Here is a 27,891-nt window from a genome sequence, read left to right as displayed (position 1 = left end):
CGTCTGACGGAGTCAGAAAGCGCACGCTGGGACCTGCTAGGGTCGCCCCGCGGCGCCCAGCGAACACGCGTGTGCTCCGGGGCTAAGCGTGTTCGCGTGTTTACGGGCACACGCCGGAGGGGCGCTCAAATAAAAATCAAATCCGTTTGTGGTGGTGTTCGAGAGGGCCGTGCGGAACGAGGGAGCTCACAGGAGGGGGTCCTTTAGCGTCTCCCTGGAGACCGAGCAGCCCCCGCCCCCCCCACCCTGGCCACCCCGGCCGCTCTCTCGCTCTCTGTCTCTCTCTGGCATTTCAGATGACAGGGCAGGGGCAGGGGACCAGGGGAACAAAGTGACCCCCTGATAGGACAGCCCCCCACGCTCCCCTCCTAATTATTTATAAAGCTAACATTTTGATAAAAGGGGGCACCATGGATCTCATTCTCTCTGTAACCCTTTTAAAGTCAACAGTGGGAAGCTTTTTCTAATTGGCTGGGAAGAGCGTGTCCTGGGGGGGGGGCATGATGGTGGAGTGGTGTTGGCTGGGGGGGGGGGGGGGCGGGGAGGGGGGATGGCACACAGGTCATTTCTCCCCCTGCTCATGCTTGTACTGGAGGCTCTGCCCTGTTGTGTGTGCTGACATAACACGTGACCCAAACGCACTCAAGAGACTGCCGAACCCTACAATATGATTACTAGACTGTGAAACGCGTTAGCCTCAATTCCGCTCTCCAGTCCTGGATTTCACTTGTTTGAAACCTTGCATTCGGCGTTTTAGCATTGAAAGGCGACGGTGGTTTACACGGTTGTTTTATTTATCTTTCACCATGGCCGGTCCTTTTATTGTGTGTGTATCCAGACAGCCCATGAAAACAACCCGTTTGGAGCCCGAAATCATCTAATAAACTGATGTATGAGGCAATCAGCAAATCTCACCACAACAAAAACATTGCAAAATCCTTTCTTTTTTTTTTTTTTTAAACTCAATGGCAGTTTGCCTGTCCTACATCAATGGGCACTCTTAAATTTAATATCAGTCTGTTGTTCATTACCACCCTAATGGATTAAGTGAAGACTTTTTGAAACTGTCACTTTTGTGAATGTGCTTGAGGATAGCAGCACACGACATCTCAAAGCAGCTCTTGCGGTGATTTTACGCGCCCTCGCTCACGTGTGAAACACCAGGGCGGACCGCGTGGCGGAAAGGTCGTCCAAAATGCAGCTCCGACAATTTTCGGATGAGGCCAGCGTTTTACTCCGGGCTCCAAGAGACTTCCAGAAAAAGCAAGAAAAAACATTAGGGAAAAATGTCCCAGAACACAGCTCGTTGGGGCCGTTATTTTGAAAGACATTACATCAGGCTACGTTTTATTAGACAAGGGGGAGCGGTTAGCTTGTATAGAGAAATTCTGTCAGCATGTCCATGTTCAAAAGACTATCGCAATCCCCAGGCCCCTCCCAGCAAAGGCATTAACATCAGTAGGAAGACAACAGAATATCAAATTTAAAAAATAAAACAATAATAATGTAAAACGTAAACAAAAGGTTTGGTTTTTCATTTTTTTTTAAGTTTAATAAAAAATTTTGTTACAATTTTATCTTTTAAATGAAGTCCAATAAAATGAAAAATTTAATTAGGAATTTATGTTTCTCCCCCATTGGGAATGGGCAGTCACGCCCACGCTGTAACACTGCGACTTCCACTGTCCATTCAGGACACGCCTCATCTGCAACCTAACACACCGAGCTGCAGCCACCTCCTCGACCAGCAGGGGGCCCAGCTGCACGACGTGATGCTGCCATCCTGTCCGACTGAAAAGCGCCCTTCGCTGGGGTAAATATTCAGGCACTCCCCTCAGCCGCAGACACGGCCGCTGCTGATTGGCTCTTGTGCCTCTTGGGGGGGTGGGTGGGGGGTCGGAGGTCAGCAGGCCCGTGAGCAAAGGCGCAGCGCTCGGTGGGGAGGGGGCAGCCCTGGGGGTGGTGCGTGTGGAACCAGCAGGGGCGGGTCTTCTGGGCCCCCGGAGGCCTCCTCTTGGGCGGGGCTCGGGACCGCCTCTCGCCGGACTCCTCCCTCCAGTCCCGGATCTGAACTCTGCCTCCGTCCACTGAGCACAAGAGAGGGGGGCGGGGTCAGTGGGGGGGAGGGGACACTGGAGAGACTGTCCCGAGAGGGACATGGGACAGGGGGTGGGGTCAGTGGAGCTGATACTCGAGAGCCCTTTCATGGGGGGGTGGGGGGTGGCAGGGTATGGAACGGGAAGGCTTAAAATGACAGGCCCTGTCATTGATCACTGCACGTGGGCAAAGTTTCCGCAAGTACAACTTCATTTGAGAAGGAAACAAACCTTGATTTAGCAAAAATCTGTAGGTATATTATAAGCATGTCACCCACATCTGTGGAAATTTTTCCTCACCACTTTATGCAGTTACCATGACGACACTTTCTGCATCAGCAAATACTAAATTATGAAAAAGAAAAGTACTTAAACAACGGAACAATAAATCTCCAAGTATCCAGTATCTCCAAATACAGTATGAACCTGAAGAATTTGCATGAATCACAGAAGACACAGTACAAGACAGAAAGAAATAGGAAACAATATTTTTTTAAAACAAGTCCTTTGGCCAAACTGGCTTGAAAGCCCAATCCAAATGCCAAATAAAATGAATGGGCGTCCATGCGTTGGAGTGTGTCTGCTGTGCTCAGAAACCCCCCCCCCTGGAGGACCTCTGAGGAACTGCAGTGTGACAATGGGCTGACGTCAGCCATAAAAGGCCCAAAAACAGGCGTACTTAGTCGCGGTAGTGGGTCTGAAACTAACTGCACGCAGGATTAAAGGAACGACAGAAAACCTTGCAGAAAATAGTGAAAAATAAGACCTCCGAGCTCAGGACATTTTGGCTAAAAATCAATTCCGGGAAGAGAATAAAATTCCCAGAACTGAGAAAGTAAATCAAGAAAGTGCCGCATCACTTATTTGTGGCAGATGTTGCTGTGAGCTCAGACGTTATTTTATGAGTGCAACTGTAAATTGTTGACAAGGTTATGGGCTGACTAGAGAAACCCTTTTCAAAACAGCAGGAAATGATCAAACGTCAACTCTTCAGACAAAGCCAGAGCTACAATGACCACATCCAGACTGGGTGAACTGGATAAAACAGTGATTTGGTGAAACTGGCCATAGAAACGCTTGTGTCGGCATTTCAAATTTCATATATTATATTACACATTACAGGCATTTAGCAGATGCTCATATCCGACATAGCATTTCCACTGCATCCATTTATACATCTGGACATATACAAAAGCAATGCAGGTTAAGTACCTTGCTCAAGGGCACAACAGCAGTGTCCTACCCGGGAATCGAACCCATGACCTTTAGGTTACTAGACAAACTCCTTACCCATTACACTACACTGCCGCCCCGCACTGCAGCGGGGATGCGCTCGTGTACCTTTGAACACCTGGTGGCTGTTCCTCAGGAGCGTCTGCAGTCCCCCGCACTCCTTCTTCAGCATCTGGAGCGTCTGTTTGTCCAGCATCTCGGCCACCTCCCTGACAGACAGGCTGCCTGCGGGGGGGGGGAAACCGGGGGGAAAGGTGAGGGGGGCGTTTCGGACGACGGTTTTGCCAAAAAGGACCCCGAGGAGAATCCTTGTGCATTTTTATTTTGAAGAAGAAACGATGTTAAACGATGGCGGTGGGCGACAGATGCGTCGCACTGCGAGCGCTGAGGGCTTCTGCCAAACTTCACCCGCGCCTCTTAAAGACCAAGACCGCGCCGGGTTCACTTCCGCTTCGGACGGCGATGCTGGTCACGTGACATCAAATCCAATTAGCTTCAATCAATCGGGTGCATCGGCTCAGAGAATCCCCCTCCCTGCTGCTCCAGCTATGGGCCTTTCCCCACAGGGCCTACACTCAACACAAGCCTGAGAGGGAGGGATTAAATAAGAGAGGCGCTCCCCACCTCCGTACATGATGCCCAAGCACTGCCAGACTCCCTTACTTCATTTTTTGGGAAATTTGTACCATTTTCTGAATTTAGGAAAACTAGTTTCAAGCATCCGAGTACCAAACGGTGCACCGAGCATTGTACCTTGTACCGAGCATTCATTATTTACATAATGTACATGAATTATTCATATGGATTACATTATGATGTGTTGCATTATAAATGACCACAATTGCAGTTTGCACGATGAAGTACTAGCTACTTTGAAAGCACATTCAATTTCAGTATTCTGCATTTTATGTGACACCTATTCCAGCAATTAATTGCAACATGAATAAATCATTTCAGGCAATTCAATTACTTCTTTCAGAAGTCCAGATGAAGATTCATTTTCAACATTTTATTTTATTTTAATTTAAATCACACAGATAACAGTTCTCTGTTTGGGCATTTGGATTTTTTTTTTTTTTTACATCTTTAACAACTCCTTTAAGACTCTTTTTCTCTCTCAACTGTCTGAATCCTGAAGCTCATTTCTCGTAGTCAAGACAACTCACTGTTTTTACCTTCTTAATTTAGTGTGCTGTACTCTGGTGATAAAGGCATTAAGAAAATCCCTGTATTTAGCAGACAGAAGCTCATTTACCACATGACCTCCCGTATATGAGCCAGTTAGAGGCAGAATTACAGGACCGTGCCCAAAACGTCTAATAAAAGGCATCATTTTCTTCCTTTTTCCCCTGATTCAGGTGTTTTTGCCAGCATGACAGAAGCAGAAAGAGCTGGCGATTTGGCTAGCCGGTCACGCCGAACTGCGGCTAAGCTGGAATCGCGCTTTCGGCTGCACTGTGAGCCGAGCTGTGAATAGCGCCTCCACAGAGCCCGTTCCCGCCCGCCCGCTTGTCCGTCAGGGTGTCAAGGTGACCGTTCCACCCCCCCCTCCCCCTTCCTCCCCCCTCCCCCCATCTACGGGGATATTTCACAAATCGTCCGTGAAAGCCTGGCCGCCGCCGCCGAGCGGATCGCATTCCCAACGGCGGACCCACGCTGACCCAATCCCCAGGCGCGCGCGGCCACGTTGCCATGGCAATAAGCCGCCGTTGAGTCATCCTCGCCGGCGGCCGGCGAGCCCCCGCGGCAGCGCCACGGTAATTAAAAGCATCGGACGCGATTCGGCGTCGTTAAAGAAACGACGGGGCACGCCGCTCGCGCCGATTCTAAGTGCGTCGAGAAGCGAAGCGACACCGTCTCGTTAGCACGTACCGTTTTACCTGGAGGCGCAACTCTTCGCCGTGAAAGATTCCATGCACCCACACCCATTAGGGCATAATTAGTCACTGTAAAAGCCTGCTTACTGCAGGTGCTGCTCCGAGCGGAAGACAGGTGCGTGGGTATCACCACACAGCTGTATCAGGGGCGACCAGGCACAGGAGGCAGACTGGAGGTTGGCCTCAACGCACATGCAACCATACAGTGTATAAGCACGCACGCACGGACGCACGGACGCACGCAGGCACGCACACACACACACACACACGCGCGTGCAAGCAGGTCCACCGGTCTCTCCTCTAGGGTTCAGCCGTTGGTGTAAACATGCGACTTAAATCACCCCACGACAACACAAGATCAAGCAGAACCAGACCCATCCCGACACGCAGAGATCAACACAAACGTCGTGCCTGACGTTTTCTGAAGCCCTCCGGCGTTCTCGCCGAAGAACAGCGCAGTGAGCCACTGACGTCAGCGAGACAGGCGTGAAATCTCTGGCGGATTGAGAATATAATTTCATTAGGAATGTGAGTTTGCTGTGGCCACCAGTGGCCGATTTGTGAGAGTGAATTCAGCAAACGCATTCGGGGAGAAAAATTAGGAGTTGCCCGAGACAGACTATTAGATAACTGGATGAACTTCTTCCCCCCTCGACTAATTCTGTGAGCCACTGAGAAGGAGCGGTCCAACTGAACGTGGGCGGGGTGTCGCTTCGGAAAAGTCCGTGATTTCCGAGCCGAACCAAGTTCCACGCCTCCTCCCTCAAACCTGTGCCAGTCCGCTTCAAACGGGGGGGGGGGAGAAAGTTCTAGAAATACCTCAGCGCAAATCGATCTGCTGCATAATACACGGACGAGTGCATAATTCATACGGCCATCCGTCTGTACGCGGGGCGCTCTGAGGGGGCGTCGCTTCCCCCTCTCTCCCAGCCCCAGCCGCCCCCCCCCCCCCCCCCCCCCCCCCCACTTTCATCTCCTTGCTGACAGCCCCTTTTTAATCAGCCAACTTCAGCTCGGCTGATCTCATCAGCTGAGGGTGTAATAACCCAGGGGAGTGCCATTATTACACCGCGCGGTTTGACTTGGCGGGTTTGGCAGGGAGGGGTTGGCATGGGGAGGTGGCGGCAGGGGGGCAGTTTTGGAATGCGGTCGCCGGGAACGATGTCAGGTGGAGGTATGACTGGACGTCTGGCAGGGCCAACCACAGAGGGCATTGAATAACAGGGTACCTGCACATACCAGGGCTGGACACCAGAGGGCGCATTTGAGACCGCGCTGTGGGAGAGTCTGAGTGAATCACCTCCTGGCGTTTCTTCTGACGGCACCAGCCAGACTGGCCTGGAAAGCCAGGCGGTTACATCATGTGACGCTCCCGCCTGACCATCTGGAACGGCGACAGGCAGGCAGGCCGAGACCGTGCCAGCTTTGCCCGCCGCTCGCGTACTCAGATGGCGGAGTGCGGAAGAGTGACGTACCAGACACACGCCCCCTCTCGCTGCTGGACCACCCCCCTTGGTGTCTCGGTGTCTGAATGGCTCTGAATCACCGCATTCACCGAGAGGGCGGGAATATCGGAACAAGTCCCCAAAACTGGGCGTGTTCATCCCTCTCAACTGCACTGCCTTAACCAGGCTTATAGTGGAGCTTGAAGCTAAATAAAAGGGTATCTGCACATGCAAGGGTCGCACACCAGGGGGCGCGCTTGAGGCCAGGCTCCTGTTGTAGTAGCACTGTGGGTGGAACTCGTGAATCGTATCGTATTGAATTCTGTGACTAAGACACTGAAGTGTTATTTCATATGATATGAATTCTTACTACACCGTTTTTCCAAGGCATAATTTATACAGCAATAAGCTGCCAGTCATTCATGTAATTTCTAATGGAACAGACAACAACCAGCTCTCATTTACACCCAACACATGACTACCAATGGTACTTTGCTTAATTAAGTTCTGTATTATTTTCATACCGTCACAGTCTACCCTCCCAAGGAAACGCTGGCATGTTTAGCATGTACAGGGATCTCCAACCCTGATTCTGGAGCCACAGGGTCTGCTGGTTCTGGGTTTCCTCTTAAAATCAGTAACCAATTTAGAAACAAGAAACCAGGTGAGGTGTGTAAACTGTCTTAACTTTACTAGTCCTGAGTAACAACAGATATCAGCCCTGTATCTGCAGCTCTCCAGGACCAGGGCTGGCCACAGTCGTCCGTGTACGCGGTGTTTCTGAAATGGCGGTTACCTCCTCGGTTCCAGGCATCCGGGTCGTGCCTCTCCTCGGGGTTCAGCTCCAGCAGCGCGCGTCCCACGCGCAGGACCACGCCGTCAATGAAGTCTCGAGGGAGGCTGGCGCAGTTTCGGGTGATCTGGGCCTTTTCCCTGGGCTGGAACCCCTCCCCCCAGCCTCCCCCGGTTTCGGCCGGACCCCCTGCCCCTTCCTCTTCGGGGTCCCTCGGGGGGCCCGCGGAACGGGACAGCCGGTCCTGAATGTAGCGGGTCCTCAGCTCGTCCGCCTGGGCCTCCCCGGACGGCTCGTAGCTCCTGCTCTTCCCGATCAGGCAGACCTGCAGGGGGCGCCAGAGGAGACAGGCGAGGCTAAAACCCAGAATGTGACCGGGACAGTGGGTAGGTACAGCGCTGTAAAGACCGAAAAACCCTGTCCCCCTCGCCACCCTCTGCCATGTCACCCGCTATCCAAACTGCCACAGGTCTGCAGATCAACAAGACGCAATCTAACAACAGCATCCAGCTTTACTGATAAAATGGAAACTGATGTTGAACCCTCCATTCCGGCTCAAGCTTCTGAGTCATTGTCCTTGTGTTACCTCAGCACAGTGAATATGTTACCGTAACTGTTCTCAGATTTCCCCCAGCGCAGCCCACAGGCCTGCCCTGGCAGGTTCACGTGCGTTTATATTTAGAACTTCAACAGATAACTCTCTCCTAGAGAGCAAATTACGAAAGAGAGGCTGAACCAGAGTGGCTGTCACAGGCCCACGCAGCGCGTCACGTTCGGGTTTCGCACTTCCTGTTGTGCGACGCGCGAGCCTCGGGCGCAGCGAGCCCGGCGTTCCCGCGCTCCCGTACCCGCTTGGTGGACGGGATTCGCAGGCAGTCCTCCTCCGTGCTGAACCCGCACGCGGCGCTGATCTCGGCGATGAAGTCGATGTACTCCTTGTACTGGGACTTCCTGCACTGCCGCCGCTGGTACTTCCCGCAGAAGTCGTAGAAGCAGCAGGGGAGGACAAAGTAGCGGCAGGCGTAAGACGACCTGCGGTTACAGGACAGGCGTCAGGAGGAACATCGTGGCCCGTCGCTTCGACGGAGGATCGCCTTTAAGCAAAACTAACCAGTTCTTTTTTTTTTTTGCCATCCACCATCCAAGTTACGTTAAAGAACTAATACTAAGATCCATAATGAGGGCAAACAGGAAAAGTGGGCCTACACCACAGTAAAGTTAAATAGCAGTACAGGCTGGCACATCTTTCAAGCAAAAACCAATGTAAATTTTGACAACTAAACTAAGCAACCCCACCTAGTGGCCATTACGCGAAATGCGTATTTTAAATAAACAATTTTTCAAAAAAAAAAAAAAAAAGTCGGGAGATCAGCTGGCAATGCAGATGGGGGGCAGAAACATGTTACTCGCCTGGAGGCTATAACAGGTATCCACGGCGTCAGCTCGTCCGAGTGGTTTCCAATCAGCCAGTCTGCGTCGGGGAACAAAAAGCTGTCACTGGGTGTGATTGCACTTTCCTTTAATAGAAGCAGAGGACAGAAATTATGCCAGAGACGGCAGAGGCAATTAGGCTTTTAATAATTTAACACAGCCCAGTCCTGCCTTCGCCGGACTGAAAGGCACGATGATAGTTCTGTCTTTGAGAATCCATCAACAAACTTTTTTTTTTTTGGACAAAGATGCATCACCTGTCTCATTTGTTCTGTGTAGTGAATAATTTACAGGCTATGATACAGTAACGAGGTGTGTTAAGAAAAAGAAGAGAAGAAATCGCTTGTCTGCACATTCACTATGTACGAAAGACTTAATCTATTTATTTTCAGTGTTAAAATTTCAAGGAGTGCTCATTATTAGAACACTGAGCTCTGAAAGCATAGACTGTACAGCAACCTACAGAACTGAGCACAGCACGTCCCTCTCCCCCCTCTCTCGCTCTCACCACCCTCTATCTCTCTCTCTCCCCCTCTCACTCTCTCCTTCTCTCCCTCTCTTGTCAAAGAAACAAAAGCAGCAGGTGCTGAGACATTCCCACCCACAATGCTGCACATTCCAGGTGTGTGGGAATGTAAACCAGGAGGAGGGGTGGGGCTCCACACTGCTGAAGCCAAATAATACCCAGCATGCAGCAGGGGCTTCAGCTACGAGAAACAAGCCCCGAAGCCTCACTCACCTCCAAACATGTTTGAGGACCGTACATGTCCCAGATTTTTCTCTTCCGGACATCAATGCCCTTCCCAGGGTGCTGGGAAACAAATCAGAAGAAAGAAGCTATTTTAATAAGAATTAATAAAAGTCAGTAGCAAGTAGTAAGAGTTCAGAATTAAAAAATAACAAACAATACCTAATGATAGTTAGCATGCATTAAATGCAATATCTGTCTGGCACTGAAGATGAAAATAACTCAAATGTATGCACATATGTTCACTTGCACTCATCAGTCACCCTGGATAAAAAAATCTGCTAAATTAATGTGATGTATAGTGCATCAGGTACAGGGATGAATTTTGCATCACAAACAGTGCTTAATATACTTCACAATAATTTGATGCCATCCCATCCACAGAATAAATTTGGCCATTTCATTTAGGTTTAGACCTTGACACCAATTCAGGGCCGTATTAACATTTGTTAATTAATTCTTGATTCAGGGCTGCGGACCTGGAGGTCACATTAATTCTGAGTTCATGATGATACAATCTAATACTGCAACCTGTTCAGAGATTAGCCGCGTGCACGAACAACTTTACTAGGTTCAACACACCCCTTCATTCCCCAGTATGTGAACGAGGAGACCGTTTCCACATCCCAGATCCACAAAGGACTGCTTTGCAGTCAGACATTTATCTGCACGCTCCTGTTCCCAGAGGACCTGGAATGGAAAGAAAAGAAAGGGTGATTTTAAGCTGAAAGAGTAACTACAACCAAAGCCATTTTTCCCTTAAGGGACAGCACTTACATATGCACAACATAGGAAGTGGTGCTGTACCTCATTAATACCTAGAATAAATTGAACTTGATCATATATATGGTCACAGAACTGGCTATGGACAGTCCTTATATGTCAATTATATTTGAATGCTTTAATGAATTGAATTGCCTTTAATCTAGTGTTTCTAGGATAAATCTGTAAAACCTATGTTCTATTCAGGGACTACTGATTCACCGCATGCTTTAATTTGATCAGTTATGTAATGCATTACGTTTGCAATACAGCACAATTTGAATATGCAACTTTTAATTCTTCACAACATGCATAGCTATTTCTGACAATAGGGTAAACAATAGTTTGTCAACATCATTTAGAAAAGAGAATAGTGATGTCACTGAATTCACAAAAGTTTTAGACTTAAAGAAGGAAGCCAAACATACCAGTAAATAAGTTGCAATGGCCACATCCTCATAAACAAATTTCTCTGGATCAGTCACTTCAGGCCAAACCTTGGGATTTCAGAAAAAAAGTTCAATTCAATTAAAAAAAAAAAAACAATGAACATAAATATCTACAACTGACAGAGAATTAACATAAGCGATGCTTCACTTCTGTTTGTCAATCAAACCAATGTAGTGCTTTGTCCTACCCTGAATAAGACCTTGAAGAAAATGAAACATATTTACTACTTCACAATGTCTTTCATTTTAGAGTCTGCTGAGCTTGTGACAATGAAGTGACAGATAAATGCCTATACTGTAACTAGAATACAAGAACACGCAAATATAAGAAATTAAATCATCACATACTATCGAGAAAAAACACTGCAGTAAAGCAAGCAATCAATTTAAGTCACAGCGAAGACAAATCCACCATTGCCCCCAGCCAACCTGGATGTTATACTGTTTTTGACCAGTAGGGGACCCCTTGGATTACTCAGCCCCAGTTTACCTTCACCATCTCTTTGTATTTTTCCTTCAGCTTCTGGTACATGCAGCTGTACTTTTCCACTGGAATAAGAGACAGGGTGCTCTTGAACTCGCTCTGCCTGCTCTCCGTAGACCACTGGGCCAGTTTGGGGAGGAGCACCCCCACCAGCCACGGGAATTTGGGATACACCACTCCGTCTGAGAACCAGTCATCCGGCCGCAAGGCGGACACTGACACAGACCTGGACAAAAACAGGAAATTGCAAATTAATTAACATCCCACTCAAGCCATCTGCAACACACCATCAGTTTAGCGATACGGCTCTACTGTACAGCCAGTGGTCACAACATACAGTACAGTAATTATTCAAAATATCTGATAGCTGACTATAAAGCTCAGAGTGTCTCTCCACATCTTAATTCTGGAGTTCACTGCATGTGTAGATGAGAAGTTTAAAATCAGTGTGCTTGTCACCTCATGAAAATAGCAGCAGTGTAGTATAATGGGTAAGGAGTTTGTCTTGTAACGTAAAGGTTGCACGTTTGAGTTCGCGCTAGGACAGTGCCGTTGTAGCCCTGAGCAAGGTACTTAAGGTATCTGCATTGCTTCAGTATATATCCAGCTGAATAAATGGATGCAATGTAAATGCTATGTAAAAAGTTGTGTAAGCCGCTCTGCTAAGAGTCTCTCCGATAAAAGCGTCTGTTAAATGCCTGTAATGTAATGTAAATACCTTGATAACTGAATGCTATGGGCCCGATTTACTAGGACCTTCGGCATGTGCAAAACCTTTTAGCAAACGCAAAAACCAATAACGTGACCATTGGTTGTGTTATTTTTGCGTGTGCCAAAGGTTGCACATGCTAAATGTCTTAGTCAAGCAGGCCCTACGTGCGCTACATTGTGCTGTTGTGTGTCTGGAAGGACAGCTGAATTCTGGTTGTTTGCACAACTAATTAAAAAAAAATTACTTCTTAATTTCTATCGTGATGTATCATAAATAACATTCCCTATTGTGTGTCAGAAAGAAGAAAAAAAACGGAACGGAGTCTTGAGGCATTATCTGTTAATCACCAGTCTTCATTGTTTTCTGCCTCCAGCTGAATTCGATAAATGTTGTTTTTCTTTGGAAACGTATGTCCGTCTTCATTTTCTTCAAATGGTATAAATATGACACACTGTCTCGAAGCGTCTGAAAGAAAGCAAGTAATATAAAGAGATACACTTCATTTCGTTCTTAACATTTTTCTTGTTTGAAGTGTGCATGGTTAAGAACATTTTGTAGTCATGGTTAAGAACATTTTATAGTATCTGTACCGTAAACACGAAAAGTGCTAATCTTGCACAACAAAATACAACTTCGTAGTATCTAGGTTAGCATATTAGGCCAGTTTGTTGGGTTATTTGGCATAGTGCAAATAACAACGTCGCTACACTCGTATAGATGGCCAACTGTCCAGCAGACCTATATTTTTCTTCTATCCGAGCCTAGTGATCTAAGTTATTCAACTAACTAGCAGCTGAATTTACCCTTCAGGATGATTTCCTTCTGCATTTGAGAGCCATAAGAGTTGACTTTAGGAACCACTGTCCTTACTCCAAAACACCAATGTCCCTTCTGATTCGCGTGAATGTAAGTGTTCGACTCAACGCCGACGTTCAAATAAGAGAGTACACAATTTAGGTCTTCGGTGTCGTTATCCCAAAGCGCGGACAAAATGTTTTGAAGTTCCAGGTTATCTACTTCCCTGCCCTCCTCCTCCACTTTGACTCCGCACAATCGTTTATTCAGAACATGAGGTTTATTTATCCATACATCAATTGCTGACCAAAACCCTTGAGGCATAAGATCACAGCTGCCCTTGAATGTAAATTCGGAAAGTTTAGACATTATCTGGTATATATTTTGTACAACAGTAGACTATTTAGCAAAACATTCGCGTGAATTTAACAACTACACGTTACACTCCGCGCACAAGCTCATGGCGCACGGTGGTGACGTAGTAATTTATACGTGATGTCACCTGAATTGTTATCTTCGTCTCATGGTTATGTCGTACTTTTTTAGGGATTGTAAAGGGAACCCGAGGTGACTTCGAAGGCTCCAATAGAGGTAATGACAGCGAATATATATATATATTTCCGTTTCTGTTACGTTATGATAGGCAATTGCTTTGCTTAATTTTCCGAAATACTAACTTAGCTATATTGCTCAATTTTGCTGGCAAGGTAGCATAAGCAGTAGCAAGCTTACAACCTAGTTAACTTACACACAAGCTTAGAGCTAACGTTATACTTAGCTATAAGTTCTAAATTATTGTCCAAACTCTAGCGAGACTCGGGATAGGTTGGTTTTTTTACATTAAGTATTGTTTGCTGAACATTAGATGTGTTGCCATTTTAAACTGTAATTACAAGTGTAATGCAGAGCTAGCTCACGTAGCTGCTGGAAAGCAAACGTGTGACTTCAGTCAGGGGCAATGAACTTTGATTTATTGTGGGTAGCTCGCTCATAAAATTTTGAAGGCTGAGCTTGGCAGGTACCTTGAATTAAACGTTGACCTGATTATTCCGCAAAGAGTTGAATTCAGCACATTTCACTTCCCTTAATTTCCGAGAACTGTCAGTTAAATTGCTGACAGGCAATGTCAGTAGCTTTATACAATTTACAAGGTGTGCATGAGCGACAAAAAAGCTTTTCTGAGGAAACCCTTTTAGAGGTCGAGCTTTTTTGTTCGTTAGCGTAGGTGTTTTGTGTGTTTTACTGGTAGAGTTGCCTTGAAGATGAGTGTGCCCCGTTACTCAGAAGATAAGTTTACTCCGCCTGAGAAGATGCACCCGGATCTTCCTGATCTCCCCGGTGGACCTCTAGATGTATATAGAAGAAGGGCTTCCTTCAACTGGAAGGACATGGTCATGTTTCTAGATGGTGAAGAAATAATCGCGTTTAAGGTAAAATTAATTAATTAATGCATTGTTGCTGAAATGTGACTATACAGTATGTGATTAAACAAACGTCGCTCAATGGAATTTTTTGTTCTGATGAATGTTCTCATACTTTTTGTTGTTTAAATGTTGTGTTTCTCGGAAATTAAACCGGGTATTTGATAGCCAGCTTTGACAAGAGCTAGCCTATATTCTTATGCTGGATGTGGAAAAAAAATCTGCAAGGTCAATTGACCATAAAATGTAGAAGATTATTCAGCAGTCACTGCAACTTATCAGAAAGCTAGACGGAAAAAAAAAAAACATTCCACCGTTAGTATGTTTTTGGCGTGAACTCAGAGATCATAGGTGCCCCCCTCCTATAGAAAATAAATTAAAACTTATTACTGATAACTTGCCCATTTCTCATTAGAATTGAAAAATTTGGTGAGTGCCGTGCATTAAAGTTGTCGAATGGTTTTAGCAATTGTTTTGCTGCCTGTCATAAGAATTTCTTTGCTCAGAATGACCTTGTGTTATACTGTGCACTTGACAAATAAAAACACTTTGACTTTGACTTGACAATGTGGTCAGTTCCAGTGGAACAGCAAGGGGGTAATTACACTCTGATTTATGAGAAGTTTTGTAATGTTATTGGTGAGGTCTAATGGGCCTAATCTGTTCCCACGTTCTCCCCGTTTTCAGAAACGTGTGTTTGGGGTTCTGGAGAACGACCCCTTCTTCGCTCGGCAGCCCGGGGAGGACATCTCCATGGAGCAAGCTCGCGAGGCCACCTTCTTCCGCTATAAGCAGCTCCTGAAGCACGACTTGCTCCCCGAGGAGGAAATGATGCAGAACCCCCTGAAGTCCACCGTGCTCACCGACTGCCTGAACATGTACGACTCGGCTACGGGGTCCAAGTTCTTCCTCAGTCAACAGGTGAAACGCAGTCTGCACTGGTGCATCTTGGGTACTGGATGCTCCACACTTCATACTTTACAGATCAACAGATTAGGATATGTAGGCCTTTCTTTTTAAAAATAAATAAATAAATAAATAAAGGAGCCAGACAGCTTGCTGGAGTAACTCAGTCAATCTGTTTCTTGTTTCAGATGTTTGGCGGGACAGTAGCCAGGAGCGGGTGCAGCAGACATGAGAAGTTTGTAGAGGATGTGAACAACATGACCGTAAGATTGGAGTCTGATGGCTTGTTTTTCCTCTGACCTCTCTACTTTTGTTTTTAAAATTGGTTCAATATTTTTTAATGTCGTCGTGATCTGTTGCGCGTATGGGGCACCGGTCGTTGCGGAGTACACAAGGTTATGTTTACATGCTTTTTGGCCCACTTGCTGCTCTGATAGGTTCACATTTATAATGGGGTCAATCTTCTTTTCTTGTTTGAGTAAAAAAGATTATTGAAACCAAACTTCATATTGATGAAATCACTGCTGTTAGTCAGATTGAAATGTTCTATGTTTCTATGAAACTGCAAAAACTTGCACTTGCGTATTGATCTGACCATGATCTAGACTGGACATGGGAAGAGCAGTTTATGTCCTGTTGTTTTCCCACCTAGACCTTTGGGTGCTTCGCTCTGACAGAGCTGAGCCATGGCACTAATACCAGAGGAATGAGGACGACGGCCACCTATGACCCCAGCACTCAGGTTAGCGTGGCGGAGTTACCCCACAACCGCTCAGCCTACGCATGACAAATGAGGGATAACATTGTACATGCTGAGAATTAACATTTACCATGTACTGCATGCAATTCAATGTCACTGCACAGTTTAAAGATCAAGATGAAATATTGACCATTTATATAGATTAACTAAGCATATTTCCTGGAGTTTTTTTAAGCTCAAACAATTTAATTCAGCAGGATGGTGGTGTTCCTTTCTATTAAGAAACAATAATTCATAGAACCTTTAAACTCACAAGACCAATAGTAGCCTGCAACTGACCGTTCATCATTTATATTGTTTTTTTGTAAATAAAAAGTAATATTAAAAAAATGATCCCAACTTGCCTGACGTAGGACGATTTTTTAATATTCTCTCCACTGGCATATCTAAATTCACAAGTCTCTTTCTCCTCTGGCTGAGTTGTGAATGATGGTACTTGAGCTCGATGACTCTGTTGCAGGAGTTTGTAATAAACTCCCCGGACTTTGAGGCTGCTAAATTCTGGGTGGGGAACCTGGGCAAGACCGCTACCCACGCCGTGGTGTTCGCACAGCTCTTCACCCCCGATGGCCGCTGCCACGGACTACATTCCTTCGTAGTGCAGGTATGGAGATTACTGGGAAGGGATGCCCTCTGATAATTTATAACACTGTGACATAACATAAGCGGAAAAAATCTGGATAGTACTACTATGAGGAGAGCAAAGATCCTAGCTTTTGCTTTTTTTTTCTTCTTGTGTCTAGGTTAGGGATCCTAAGTCCCTCCTTGCTATGCCAGGAGTGATGGTTGGTGACATAGGCAAGAAGATCGGATTGAATGGCATAGACAATGGGTGAGTTATCTTTGCCTTACTTATGAAGATGGGAAAGAGGAAAAAAACTGATAAAGCTGCTTCAGACTGAAAGTAAGCTAGTTAAACTAGCAAGCTAAACTTGGAATAGAAGTATTGAGCTGTGTATATAGTTCTTTTTAATGATTAGTGAAGCCAGCTAGCTAACTAATTTAGCCATCTTGTTTGTCTTCCTTGTAAAAAATGTAATTTTTCTTAAAACTGTTAATTGAGAAGCTAGGCTTTCCTCTCGCTTGGAAATAAAACTAGAGACTCCTGGGAGGCATATGCTGTTCCGGTAGTTGTATATCTGTCACTTATGTGTCCTGATGGTTGGGTGGAGTCCAGATCGGCCCGGTGTCCAATATAGCCAATATCGTTCCAGTGTGGCGCACATCGGGCCACTGGATTGGTCACAGGAGGTGGCAGCTGGCAGGGTGTCCTGCTTTATCGTTCGCTAGTTACCCCAGCAAGCTGTCTGGGTCCAAAGTCCTCCAGTGCATTTGTTGTGATGACTAGGCTTTCAGATCATAAAAGCATGTAAGAAAATAAGCTGAAGTACTCTGTCTCGTCACTTGATGGCAGTGTAGCCTCACTGGGTGTCACAGGCTGCCAGTTCAGAGCTGGCAGTTCAGGTGTTCTTGAAAGTTGTTTTTGCCCAGCTGGTTGTCATCCAGTACACACGGCTAGTGATTATTCACATAAATGATCTTTTTCATGACGTAAAACCTCACTTTACTATTTAGCGTAATGAGAGAGGGGTGATACTGACCAACTGGGTTTCCCTCAAAATAACACACTGGCACCCTAATGTAGCCATTATTTAAATGTATGTATTTATATTCTGCTTCCTGCTGCTCTACATGTTCCAACGTTAACGAGTGTAGAACCACAGAGTCCCCAGACAAAATGGGCATTTCTGCTTCAGATGCAGTAAAACAGGATGTGGTCCTTCCAAGACTTTCAGTTCATATTCCAAAGGAAACTAGGGAGAGCGTAACAAAATATGCTCTGGCAGCAACTGAAAATGCTACATGGCAGAGAGTGATAACAGCCTGCGGTTTGAAGTGGCCTGGTATTTGACTGGGGAGCGATTTCAAGGAACTGCAAGCGCAGCTCTTAGAAGTTGGATGAGGTCACTTCCGGTGTGCAGCTGGACCTTCACATCCATTCACTTCATTTAGCTTGAACTCTGTTTTTTGTTCAGTTTAAATCAAGGTCTTCTTCAAATAATTTTGTTTAGGAGGGAAGTGGTGCACTGTTTTTGTCTAACCGTGGTGGTGTGTGAGAAAGCGCTGAGCTGTGTCACTCTCCTGTACTTACCTGCGCGTCGCTGGTCTTGTGCCGCCAGGTTCGCGCTGTTCCACAACGTCCGCATCCCGCGGGAGAATCTGCTCAACAGGACTGGTGATGTCACACGCGAAGGACAGTACGTCACTCCCTATAAGGTGAGAGCACGTTATCCAGTTTAACACAGGGCTGATGGTGTTTAGGTTTGGCTATGGGCGCATTGTGCGGGAAAGCTGGAGTGATCTTAATTTTGCTGCCTTCCCTCTTCTGTTCCCCAGGACCCAAAAAAACGCTTTGGGGCTTCGCTGGGCGCCCTGTCGGGAGGCCGGGTGGGCATCGTTGGAATGTCCGTGGCCAACCTGAAGATGGCAATGACTGTGGCCGTCCGCTTCTCCGCCTCCCGCCGCCAGTTTGGCCCCACCAAGGATGAGGAGGTGCCAGTCCTGGAGTACCAGCTACAGGTAAGAGAGAGAGGCTTACAGTGTCCTGGAGTACCAGCTACAGGTAAGAACACTAATGTGTTCATTTCTGTATGTGTTTTGTTATTTCAGCAATGGAGATTGATTCCCTATTTGGCTGCTATGTATGCCATTTCCACATTCCACAAGTCTTTCTTCATGAACTTCATAGAGTTCCAAATTGGACTCATCTTGAAGGACAAGAGTGAGAGACAGGTAAAGACCAGTCAGACCTGGGTCACAGAAGAACAGTTTACTTTTACTTTTACGTTTACTCACAGCAGTGAGCGTGTAGACCCTATAGACCAGTGAGCGAGCTCCTCTTGCATTCGCCCCACAGGAGGAGCTGGGCCGGGAGATCCACGCCATCTCCTGCGCCATCAAGCCCCTGGCCTCCTGGACGGCTCAGCGGGCGATCCAGGAGAGCAGGGAGGCCTGCGGGGGACACGGGTACCTGGCCAGTGAGTCCCCAGGGGGTCTCTCCCCAAACCTGCTCCTGTCCCAGCACCCCCTTTCCCCTGCAGGGCTATGCGCACCATGACTGTCTGCACGTTCTCCCTGCTCTGGACCTGGCACTGTCCATCAGAAAAATCAGCTTGATACACTTATGTCCTCTTACATTGCATACAGCTAGTCTGGATAAGAGAGCCTGCTTCACGAACATAATGTAACATCTCTTAAATGCTTGATACACGGAAGTGTCCCAAACTCTGCTCAGAATGTTACGCGTGTCCCAGAAGGCACTGAAACTGGGACACGCACGCTGTGGACTGTTCTTTCACCTCGCGCTGTCAGACGGGTGTGAGGTTTGTCTTGAGACGCGCTGTCTTTCAGTGAGCCGGCTCGGGGACCTCCGAGACGACAACGACCCGAACTGCACCTACGAGGGTGACAACAACGTCCTTCTGCAGCAGACCAGCAACTACCTGCTCAGCTTCCTCAGAGCCAAGCAGCAAGGTGAGAGTGAAGAGCCAGGCGCTTCAGGGAAAGCAGAAACTGTGTCACACTGCTGCACGTGTTACAGTTTCCTGGTAACCACCTTACAGTTATGCTACAATAGAGAACCTTTTTCTTGCAGATGAAGGTAGATTTGAGTCTCCTCTGGGCTCTGTGAACTTCCTGGAGGACTCGAACAGCATCCTGGAGCAAAGGTTCACTGCCACCTCAGTGGAGGACTGCCTGGACTCTGCAGGTATGGCCTACCTGCACAGCCTGTGTGGAATCCTGCAGTCTCCCATAATGCATCTGTACAGCAAACGCAGCTCAACCGCTGATCAGTCTGCACCTCACCTCACCTGTACCCAAACACTGCTCAACTGCAGCTAGTTTTAACAAGCTAATCTTTACTCATTTTAATCCGTCTACACCGACTGTCTGTATCCAAACACAGCTCAACCGTCTGTGAGAGCCGTCCGAAGGGCCGTTTTAAACGAATGTTTTTGTGCTGTTGCTATCCTGTCAACACGCTGCTGGTCGGTGTCTCTTTTACGATCAGAAAGCTCTGCTTCACCGCCTGTGTCTCTGCTGGAGACGGGGTCAGAGTTTTTCTGAGGGGAAGGGCACAAATCACCCCTCCTAAAAGAAGGAGAAGAAAAACAGCTTTTCCAGTAAAAGCGCAGGGAGGAGCAGTGGGAATGTGGCACTTTTTCTTTTTTTTCGCAGATGTGAACGCACTCCCAAGGTTGCGAGCGCTGGCCAAACACACGAGTGTAAACCTCGTAGAGTGCGCCTTCCACAGATGCGAAACAGCTGCTCTCTTTATTGAAATCATAACCCCGCGCAGATGGTGACTCACCCCTGGTTGCCTAGCGAGGGAGGTCAGGCGGACGGCCCGTGTCTCGTTTAATTAGGGGCCAGGCTGGGGTGGGGGGGGCGCGTTCGCACTCCAAGGTGGCGAGAGATGAGTTTAACAGGAAGCGCTCTCGGCCCGATCCCCCAGCGTGGGGCCGAGAGCGAGGCCCCCGGTGTGAGGTATGGTCACGGACCATCCGGTGGCCATGGCAACCGCTCCGGAGCTGTCAGGGGGAAGCCGGCCTAATTCATTTTTCCTGCTCCTCGAACTCCCGTAAAACCTCACTGAGTAAGAGTTGAAGCCTCAAAAAAGGGCCAGCGGCAGTTTTCTTCGTAATCCATGTTCTCCATAATCTGGATTATGTTGCTTTTTAACCTGATCGTATGCAATGTAGTTTTACCTAAACTCAAGAGCACTAGGCAAAAAAGTGAAATCCACCAGCACCTGTGCAGCCCTCCAGCTCTATGCAAGATAAAACTTGGTCTTCCTAATGCTCTCCCTTTTCTCTCAGTGGTCTTCATGTGATCTGCTTTTTCTGTAAGGGTAATGGCTTTAACATCTCGGCCTGTAAAAGATCTGGTGGGGTCTCACCTGGTTAAACACGTTCTCTACTTCTTCAGCCTCTGCTATTTGTGTTGCGTGAGCTGACTTTAGTCTTGCTCTAGTGGATGTTAAAGTTTAGGAAATTCTAGTTTTTATCTTCAGGAATGGTGCCGTTGCAGAAGAACAATTTACTGTGTAACCTAACATAACAATGTACTGCATTGAAGAGTAAAAAGAGTAAATGGTGAATCACATGAGAACTGAAGTATGTTTGCAGTAATGCATTTCACTGTCTGGTTCATGGAGTGTATTGCAGGCTAAAGAAAAATGAGTTTCCTCTAAATTAAGAGGAATTTCTTCTAAATTAAGAGGGGGGAAAAATGATTAGAAACCACATTAAGTGCCCAAATGTGCCATCTGCTATGTGATTAAATGCGTGACTTTGAGAGTGAAACCCTGTCAGTTTAGCTATATCTCTGGTGCGGATCAGGGTTATTCAAGGGGGACAAGTTTGGCCCTCATTGGTCCTTTAAGAAGAAAAAAAAAGACTGAGGCATCCAAAGTGCCTACCCCTAGTGATGGAATGATAGCTTATTTTAAGTCTACTTTTCGTATAAATATGCACAGTCTGTCTTATGCATACATTGTTTTATAAATGGTATGTGGAAAATGCTTGGCCCATTTGCTGCACACGGTCTGGATCCAGATCCTTCCCCTGGGGGGGGGGGATCTCCTGAAATTCCAGAAGAAGCTAAGCCCCATCTTCCTCCCTCTCTTCAGTCTCGCTGGCGGCCTACAAGTGGTTGGTGTGCTTCCTGCTGAGAGAGAGCGCTCAGAAAGTGGCTCAGGAGAAGCTGTCTGGAAAAGCAGACTTTGAGGCGAGGAACGACAGCCAGGTAAACGACCCCCCCGAGCCTGCCCCCCCCCCCCCCCCTCCCTGAAACACGGTTTCCCCGCTCTGTGGGCAGGCATCGCACACTAAGCTCTTTGTTCCCTGCGTTTACTCTAAACTCATCTGGCTGGAATGGCCCGGAGAGATTCGCTAATGCTAACGCTAGCACTTAGTCCTCCTCCTCCTCCTCCCTCACGGCGTTTCCCCACCCCTGGAATATCCGTTATTTGGCCTCTTCGGTTAGTGTCCTAAAGAAGAGGGAACCTTCTCTGTTTACTCTGGTCCGCATACCGACCGTCCCAGCATGCCGTTCAGCTATCTCTTAGCTTTTCAGCCACCGGTTCGTCTCGGTGCCCCTTCCAATTAATTCTGCCGGCATGTCACTCGCTTTTATTGCCCGTGTGCACGTGTCTCGTCATTGAGGGTCAGAGGACATGTGCGTCTTGCGCACACACACTTAGAATGGTCTTATTTGACTGTGTGAAGGAATGCTGTGTTTCAAGATCACAATCTTTTCAACTGTAGATGGTTGTGTGTTTTTTTTTTTTTTTTGTCGAGAGAGGGTTAAGGAGAATGCGGAACTCTTCAATAGGGAGGTAAGAAGGTCACGTGGTCTCCGTGGTTACCAGCCGTTAAAGGCCGCGGCGTACGCTAGCGCTAGCCCTGCTCTGGCTCTGTCTCATTGTGCGCTAACGCTACATCAGGGGCTGTGATTTAGTGCAGAGCTGCCCCAGAATGGCCCCTCGTTTCTTCAGACAGGAGACAGATCTGAGCGGGGATGCCCGCGGAGGCTGCTGGCACTGGTTGAAGGCGAGAGGGAGAGCCCTGGTACCATTCCTGGTACCCCTTCATTTCCCATAACCTCCCCATCTGATGCGTCTGCATCGCGTTGTTATTGACTGACTGCAGGAGCCCTGCTGTAGAGCTGCTCACCCGGTTAGACGGAATACTGAGCTGTATGACCAGGAGAAATGCCATCTCTGTCTAACACACGTTATCCGATGCAACACGTTAAAGATCAAGTTTAAAATGACAACCATCTAAATTGGAATTGGACAGGAATGGTTTGGTGTTCTTGTCCTCTTGAACTTGCCTGAAAAATGTTACTGGAGTCTTTTCGTTTATCACATACGATGTCGGTTAATACAGTTTCAATTGCATAACAAGTGAAACAAAGGCTCTGTCTTTCACCGCGCATTCCAGTAAAACAGAACGAGAAATGCAAGGATGGGGTCACGGTAAGGTGCACCGAGACGGCGTAAGCAACAGCCGTCTTCCTGCAAATTAAAGCTTTTCAGCGTGGCTGTCCGGCTCTTAGCCCCAGTGGACTGTTGTAAGAGAACTCGAGCTACTTGTGACACACTCACTGCAGAGCACTTTTGCTGACCGCTGATTCATGCAGCTGGGACAGGAACCCCAGACTGGAAACTTTACCTCTGAAGCTCTGCCAGGGAGCGTGGCGACAGCATGTGGGTATCAGCCATTTAGCTCTGTGGGGTTCAGACATTTTGAATGATTAGGAGACCCCTGAGTTTGTTTTTCTTCCCCGTTCTCGCTTTTGAGTCGGTGTCGGGCAGGGGTGCACCGCGAGGTCAGATCCGTTTTGGGATTTCATGCTAACTGCTGGTCTTAATTGGCTTCGTGAGCCCAACCACTTATGTAATCTGATGTTTTTGACGCTTCATGCACATTGCACACTGCAGCTGCTGATTGCTCATTGTTTTTGGTGAAAATGCTGTGGTCTGATATGGCAGGGAACCAGAGGCTTGGATAATTGTTGGAAGAAATTATTGGAAGAAATGCCAGCGTTCGAACCGGCTCTCCACGGCTGGAATAGGACACACCCATCGTGTGGAGTGGGGAGGAGCCTGTTTGTTTAGGTGAAATAACACTGCTCCCCCAGAGCGGCCATTAGCTCACCGTCGCCATGGCCGCGCTTTGTTTGGCCCTGGATTTAGGACAGGCCGCTGGAGGGCTGTGTCTGTGCGATGTCATCACAAGGCAAAACATCCAACTGTGTGACACGCGAAGACCGAAGTACACACTGTGTACACAATCTGGCTTCATGAGTGTCATGTAAAACAGCCATGAAGCTTTAGCTGTGGCTAAAAACATCATTACATTACTCTGTGATCTGGCAAGAGTATGTTTAAAAAATGCATGAATTAGCCTTGTCTCTGCGACCACATGCAGTAACGGAACCAATCTTCCTTTCAGCTGATGCCTACTTTTAAAAACCCTTTGTATAACTACAGGGCAGAATCCCGCGGGTCAGACAGTCAGGGCCGTGTGTTTACACCGCAGTGAGGAATGTGAGCGCAGGAGCAGGGGAGCCTGGGTAATTTCCATCGCCGCGGAGGAAAGCATACCGCGGTCGATGCGACCCTAACCGGCTGCTCCGTGTGTGTCCTGCGTCAGGTGTACTACTGCCGGTCGCTGGCCATCGCGTTCATCGAGCACGCCGTCCTGCAGCGCTTCCACGACCTCGTCCACGCCGAGGACACGCCCCTCTCGCTGCGGCCGGCGCTGCGGCGGCTCGCCGCTCTCTACGGGCTGTGGGCGCTTAGTAACCACATGGCCGTGCTCTACCAAGGTGTGCTGAGCCTCTCGCCCATACAGGCTACTGTCCGTATGACCACATTTAGTTACACTGCTGCTGTACACTACAGACAGGCTCTGTACTCATTTTGTTCTAACTAAGCATCATTATTATTATTATTACTTGACTACTAAAATGTCCAGAGTTAGTCTTCTAGAGTTGAATTAATACTGGACAATTTATGACGTTGTTGCAGCAGCAGAAGCAGTAGTAGGAAAGTTAGTATTACACTCAGTAAAAGTAACACATTTTAAAGTTTTGCAGTATTATTATTATTATTATTATTAACGTATATTTTGAGTGTGACGGTTCTGGTGCATTATGAATTTATTCAGTGTTTTATCTGTGGTCACTGTGACGGTTTGTGTCAGTTGGTGTGTGTGTCTGAGTGTGTGTTTGTGTGTGCTTTGTTTATACAGGTGGATACTTCTGTGGGAAGGAGCCGGTTGATTTCGTCCAGAACGCTATCGTCGGACTCTGCTCTCAGGTTTGAAACTTCCCCCCACTTTTCCTCGGTAACCTGTAGGAGTATCCCCCGCAGTGTTAACCCCAGGAACCTCTGCGTGTTTGACCAGCCAACGCCGTAACCCTGCACTTCCTGTGTCTCTCAGCTGAAAGACGACGCCGTTTCCCTGGTGGACGCAGTCGCTCCTCCGGACTTCATTCTGAATTCGGCCCTCGGAAAAGCGGACGGTCAGGTACGCTTTCAAATGAATCACCGCTCCGCTTGTCCTGAATACAGGAAATGCTAAAAAAAAAAAAATAATGTAGCACCCGATGCCCAACTGTTGTAAAGAGGAATAGACTGACGTTCAACTGCCAGGACAGCCATATGTGAATATAAAAAGGATCCTTACCTGCCTAGTGTCAGTAGTGAACAAACCCCAAAAATAAGGAGAGGTGGAATGCACAGAGCTTAATTTTTCAAGTCACATTTGCATGGATGGCATTCATGGACTGCGTGGAAAGTATTCATCCATGCTGAATGCTAATGGAGTAGAAGGGAAATCCATCATTACTAAGGCTGTGAAATATGGAAACCGCTGCTTTAGCACACGAAAAAAAAACTATCACCCCTGTGTAAACGCACGTGCGCTTGCTGGTTCAGCCGAAGTTTAACACGTTTAACATCAACCCAGCGTGTCCGACCTGGTGACAGCTGAGGGGGTAGAGGGAGAATGTTCTGGAAGGTCTGCGAGGCTGCTGCTGGCTGTAAGGTTTCGGGTGAGCTCAGAGATGGGGCGAGCCCGCCGCTGACCCCGTCCGCGGGTGATAAACGCTCGGGGCGCGGCCAGGCCGGGACGGCTCGAGGCCTCTCCGGATTTAACGGCTCGCGGGCCGGGCCGGGCCGGGCCGGGCTGGGCCGATACCCAGCTGTGCCGGAGGAGAGGGGGGCCCGTCCAGCTCCGATTGCCTCATCGAGCAAGAATGCGCTAAACGGGCAGCTGCTAACGCCCCTGAGCGCGCTGCAGCCCGTCTCCGAGCCCTTGAGACTTAGACACAGACCTGCTTTCTGTCAGTGTCTCTCCTTACAGGCTACTTGCCTGCAAACACTTTGTTTGGCAAGTTAGTTTGTGATAGCTGTACACACCACCAAACTGTGTTCAAAAAGAAAACAAATATTGAAGACTTGCTTTTCATTGTAAGTCAATGTTAAGGGCAAGTGTTACTTGAATCCAGGCCACAGTCGGCAGTTGGAGTCACTAGAAAATGGTGTTCAATGAATAACCCAACACTGCCCGCTGAACATTGTGTTACAGTTTTGGACATGATATTGTTCCCTCACACCCTGAATTATGGGTCAGAAGTTGAGTCCCACCCTCGCAGTCGTTGGGGTGTCCACTTTTGATCGAGGCTTTGTCCTCTGTCCCCCTTGTTGTGGAATGGGATTTGGTGAATAGTTTACCCTGAAGACTGAAGAGTTCAGGCTCGTGGTTGAAGACCAGAGGAAGTGCGTGAGACCCAGACTGTTTAGAAAAGCGTAGTCTCTTGCTAACACAGTGCTCTGAACCCCTCCGTACGCACTGACACACCCAGCTTGTTTATGGCTCTGACTAACCTCCCCACATCTGACTGCATTCACTGAGGAATTACATCAAACTGTGACATTTTGCAATTTATTTTATATTCGTTTTAAACTTTCTTTTGCGTTTACGATCTCTCTCCCAGAAAGAACATTGTGTATCGGTTTGAGACCAGCAAAATTGCAAAATAGAAAGGATGAAACCGCTACATATTTACCCAATACGTTTTTTGAAATCCATTCTTACCCAACAAACTATACAAGTCTAAATGAATGGTGAATAGATAGCCAGCTTTTATTGCTCCCCATTCAGATTTCAGTAAATGAAAAATAACAGTGCAACACACTGAGTCATCATTTCTAATATTAAGCTAAGGTTTACAATGCAAGGCTTACAATGATTACTTAATACGGGTTAGCCTCCTCTAGTCCTGTTACTTGTGTGACCCGGGGTTTGAACCATAGACCTCACCAGTCACTCAAGAGAGACTGCGCCAAAGACCAGGACCAACAAGTCATAGGAAGCAGGGACACTGTTATTGCACTGATTATTTCATCTCCATGTTGTTTTCCAGCTTTATAAGAACATGTGGTCCACGATGCTGCAGCAGAGCAAAGTGCTGGAGCGCCCGTCCTGGTGGGCCCAGTTCTGCTTCGACAAGCCCGAAGTGGGCTCCCTCCGGGCCAAACTGTAGCCCCCGTCCCGGCGGCCCAGGGGACACAAGAACCGGCTACGAAACAGGGATGACCTTCAGCGATAACAGCGCCCGTCTGGGGGAAATTAAACTCTACCGCACCCTAACCACCAACCATTTAATTTACCGTGACCTCTGTCTGTCTGTCTGTCTGTCTGTCTGTCTGTCTGTCTTCTACACTTCACCGTGGGCCGTGCGCTGCTTTTGGGAGCTGGCAGTTGCGAAGCCACGAACGCGTGTCCACGACTCATCAGTCAAACGTGGCATGGAGGAAACTGGGGAAACGGAATCAACGCTGAAAGGAAGTCATGGTGTTTCGTGAACGCACGGTTCCGTGTTTCCATGGCAACGGTACGGTTGCCATCCGTGTCAAACGTGGCCCGTCTGCTCTCCATTTGTGTGTGCTCCCAGCAGAGTGGAGGAGGACTAACACGTGTGCTTAATTGCCCAGCGTTATAGGCTATCACTTAGGGTGTGCTGAAATTCAGCATGTGGGATAGAAATTCAAGCCTAATCATAGAAATTCAAGCCTAATCATAGAGGATCACAATGTTTTTCGTTCAATGCATAGGATGAGAAATTAATCCGTTTTGTTGAGGACTGTCAATTTGCGCTTTTTGAAAGTGGAATATATTCCATTGGTTTCGCCTGCTGACAGGCTGGAATCTGCATCTGTTCATGAATCCCATCACTCAAAGTGTCCCTCTGTGTTTCTCAGAGCCAAAGGCTCTGCGATACATTACAGTGACAGTGACATTTCCCCCTCACATGCTCTGGTTTAGTGAAACCCAAACAGGAGATTCCAGTGGGTTTAAAGGAGTAACATTACATTACATTATAGGCATTTAGCAGACGCTC

General features: G+C 47.5%; 2 protein-coding genes across 2 annotated transcripts; one reads left to right on the top strand and one right to left on the bottom strand.

Annotated features, from left to right (window-relative positions):
- Nucleotides 1-773: 773 nt before the first annotated feature.
- Nucleotides 774-13,317, bottom strand: trmt44 (tRNA methyltransferase 44 homolog). Its single transcript, XM_035426663.1, has 11 exons — nt 12,834-13,317; nt 12,378-12,495; nt 11,325-11,544; nt 10,814-10,882; nt 10,206-10,313; nt 9,615-9,686; nt 8,855-8,961; nt 8,293-8,476; nt 7,448-7,769; nt 3,438-3,554; nt 774-2,087 (listed from the first exon to the last, which is right to left on the bottom strand). The coding sequence occupies exons 1-11, from the start codon at nt 13,192-13,194 to the stop codon at nt 1,822-1,824; spliced, it is 1,944 nt and encodes a 647-aa protein (XP_035282554.1). The 5' UTR covers nt 13,195-13,317; the 3' UTR covers nt 774-1,821.
- Nucleotides 13,318-27,140, top strand: acox3 (acyl-CoA oxidase 3, pristanoyl). The gene is made up of 18 exons (XM_035426662.1): nt 13,318-13,416; nt 14,075-14,255; nt 14,934-15,167; nt 15,341-15,415; nt 15,805-15,894; nt 16,373-16,516; nt 16,656-16,744; nt 18,093-18,189; nt 18,310-18,492; nt 18,583-18,705; nt 18,830-18,950; nt 19,324-19,446; nt 19,568-19,681; nt 21,605-21,720; nt 24,135-24,309; nt 24,735-24,802; nt 24,927-25,013; nt 26,914-27,140. Exons 2-18 carry the CDS (start codon nt 14,088-14,090, stop codon nt 27,031-27,033), a joined length of 2,127 nt encoding a protein of 708 aa, XP_035282553.1. The 5' UTR covers nt 13,318-13,416; nt 14,075-14,087; the 3' UTR covers nt 27,034-27,140.
- The last annotated feature ends 751 nt before the right edge of the window (nt 27,141-27,891 follow it).

This window comes from Anguilla anguilla, chromosome 7 (genome assembly GCF_013347855.1).
Source record: "Anguilla anguilla isolate fAngAng1 chromosome 7, fAngAng1.pri, whole genome shotgun sequence".
NCBI lineage: Eukaryota > Metazoa > Chordata > Actinopteri > Anguilliformes > Anguillidae > Anguilla > Anguilla anguilla.
Note: the sequence above shows the minus strand (reverse complement) of the source record. Positions and strands in the feature narration are given on the sequence as shown.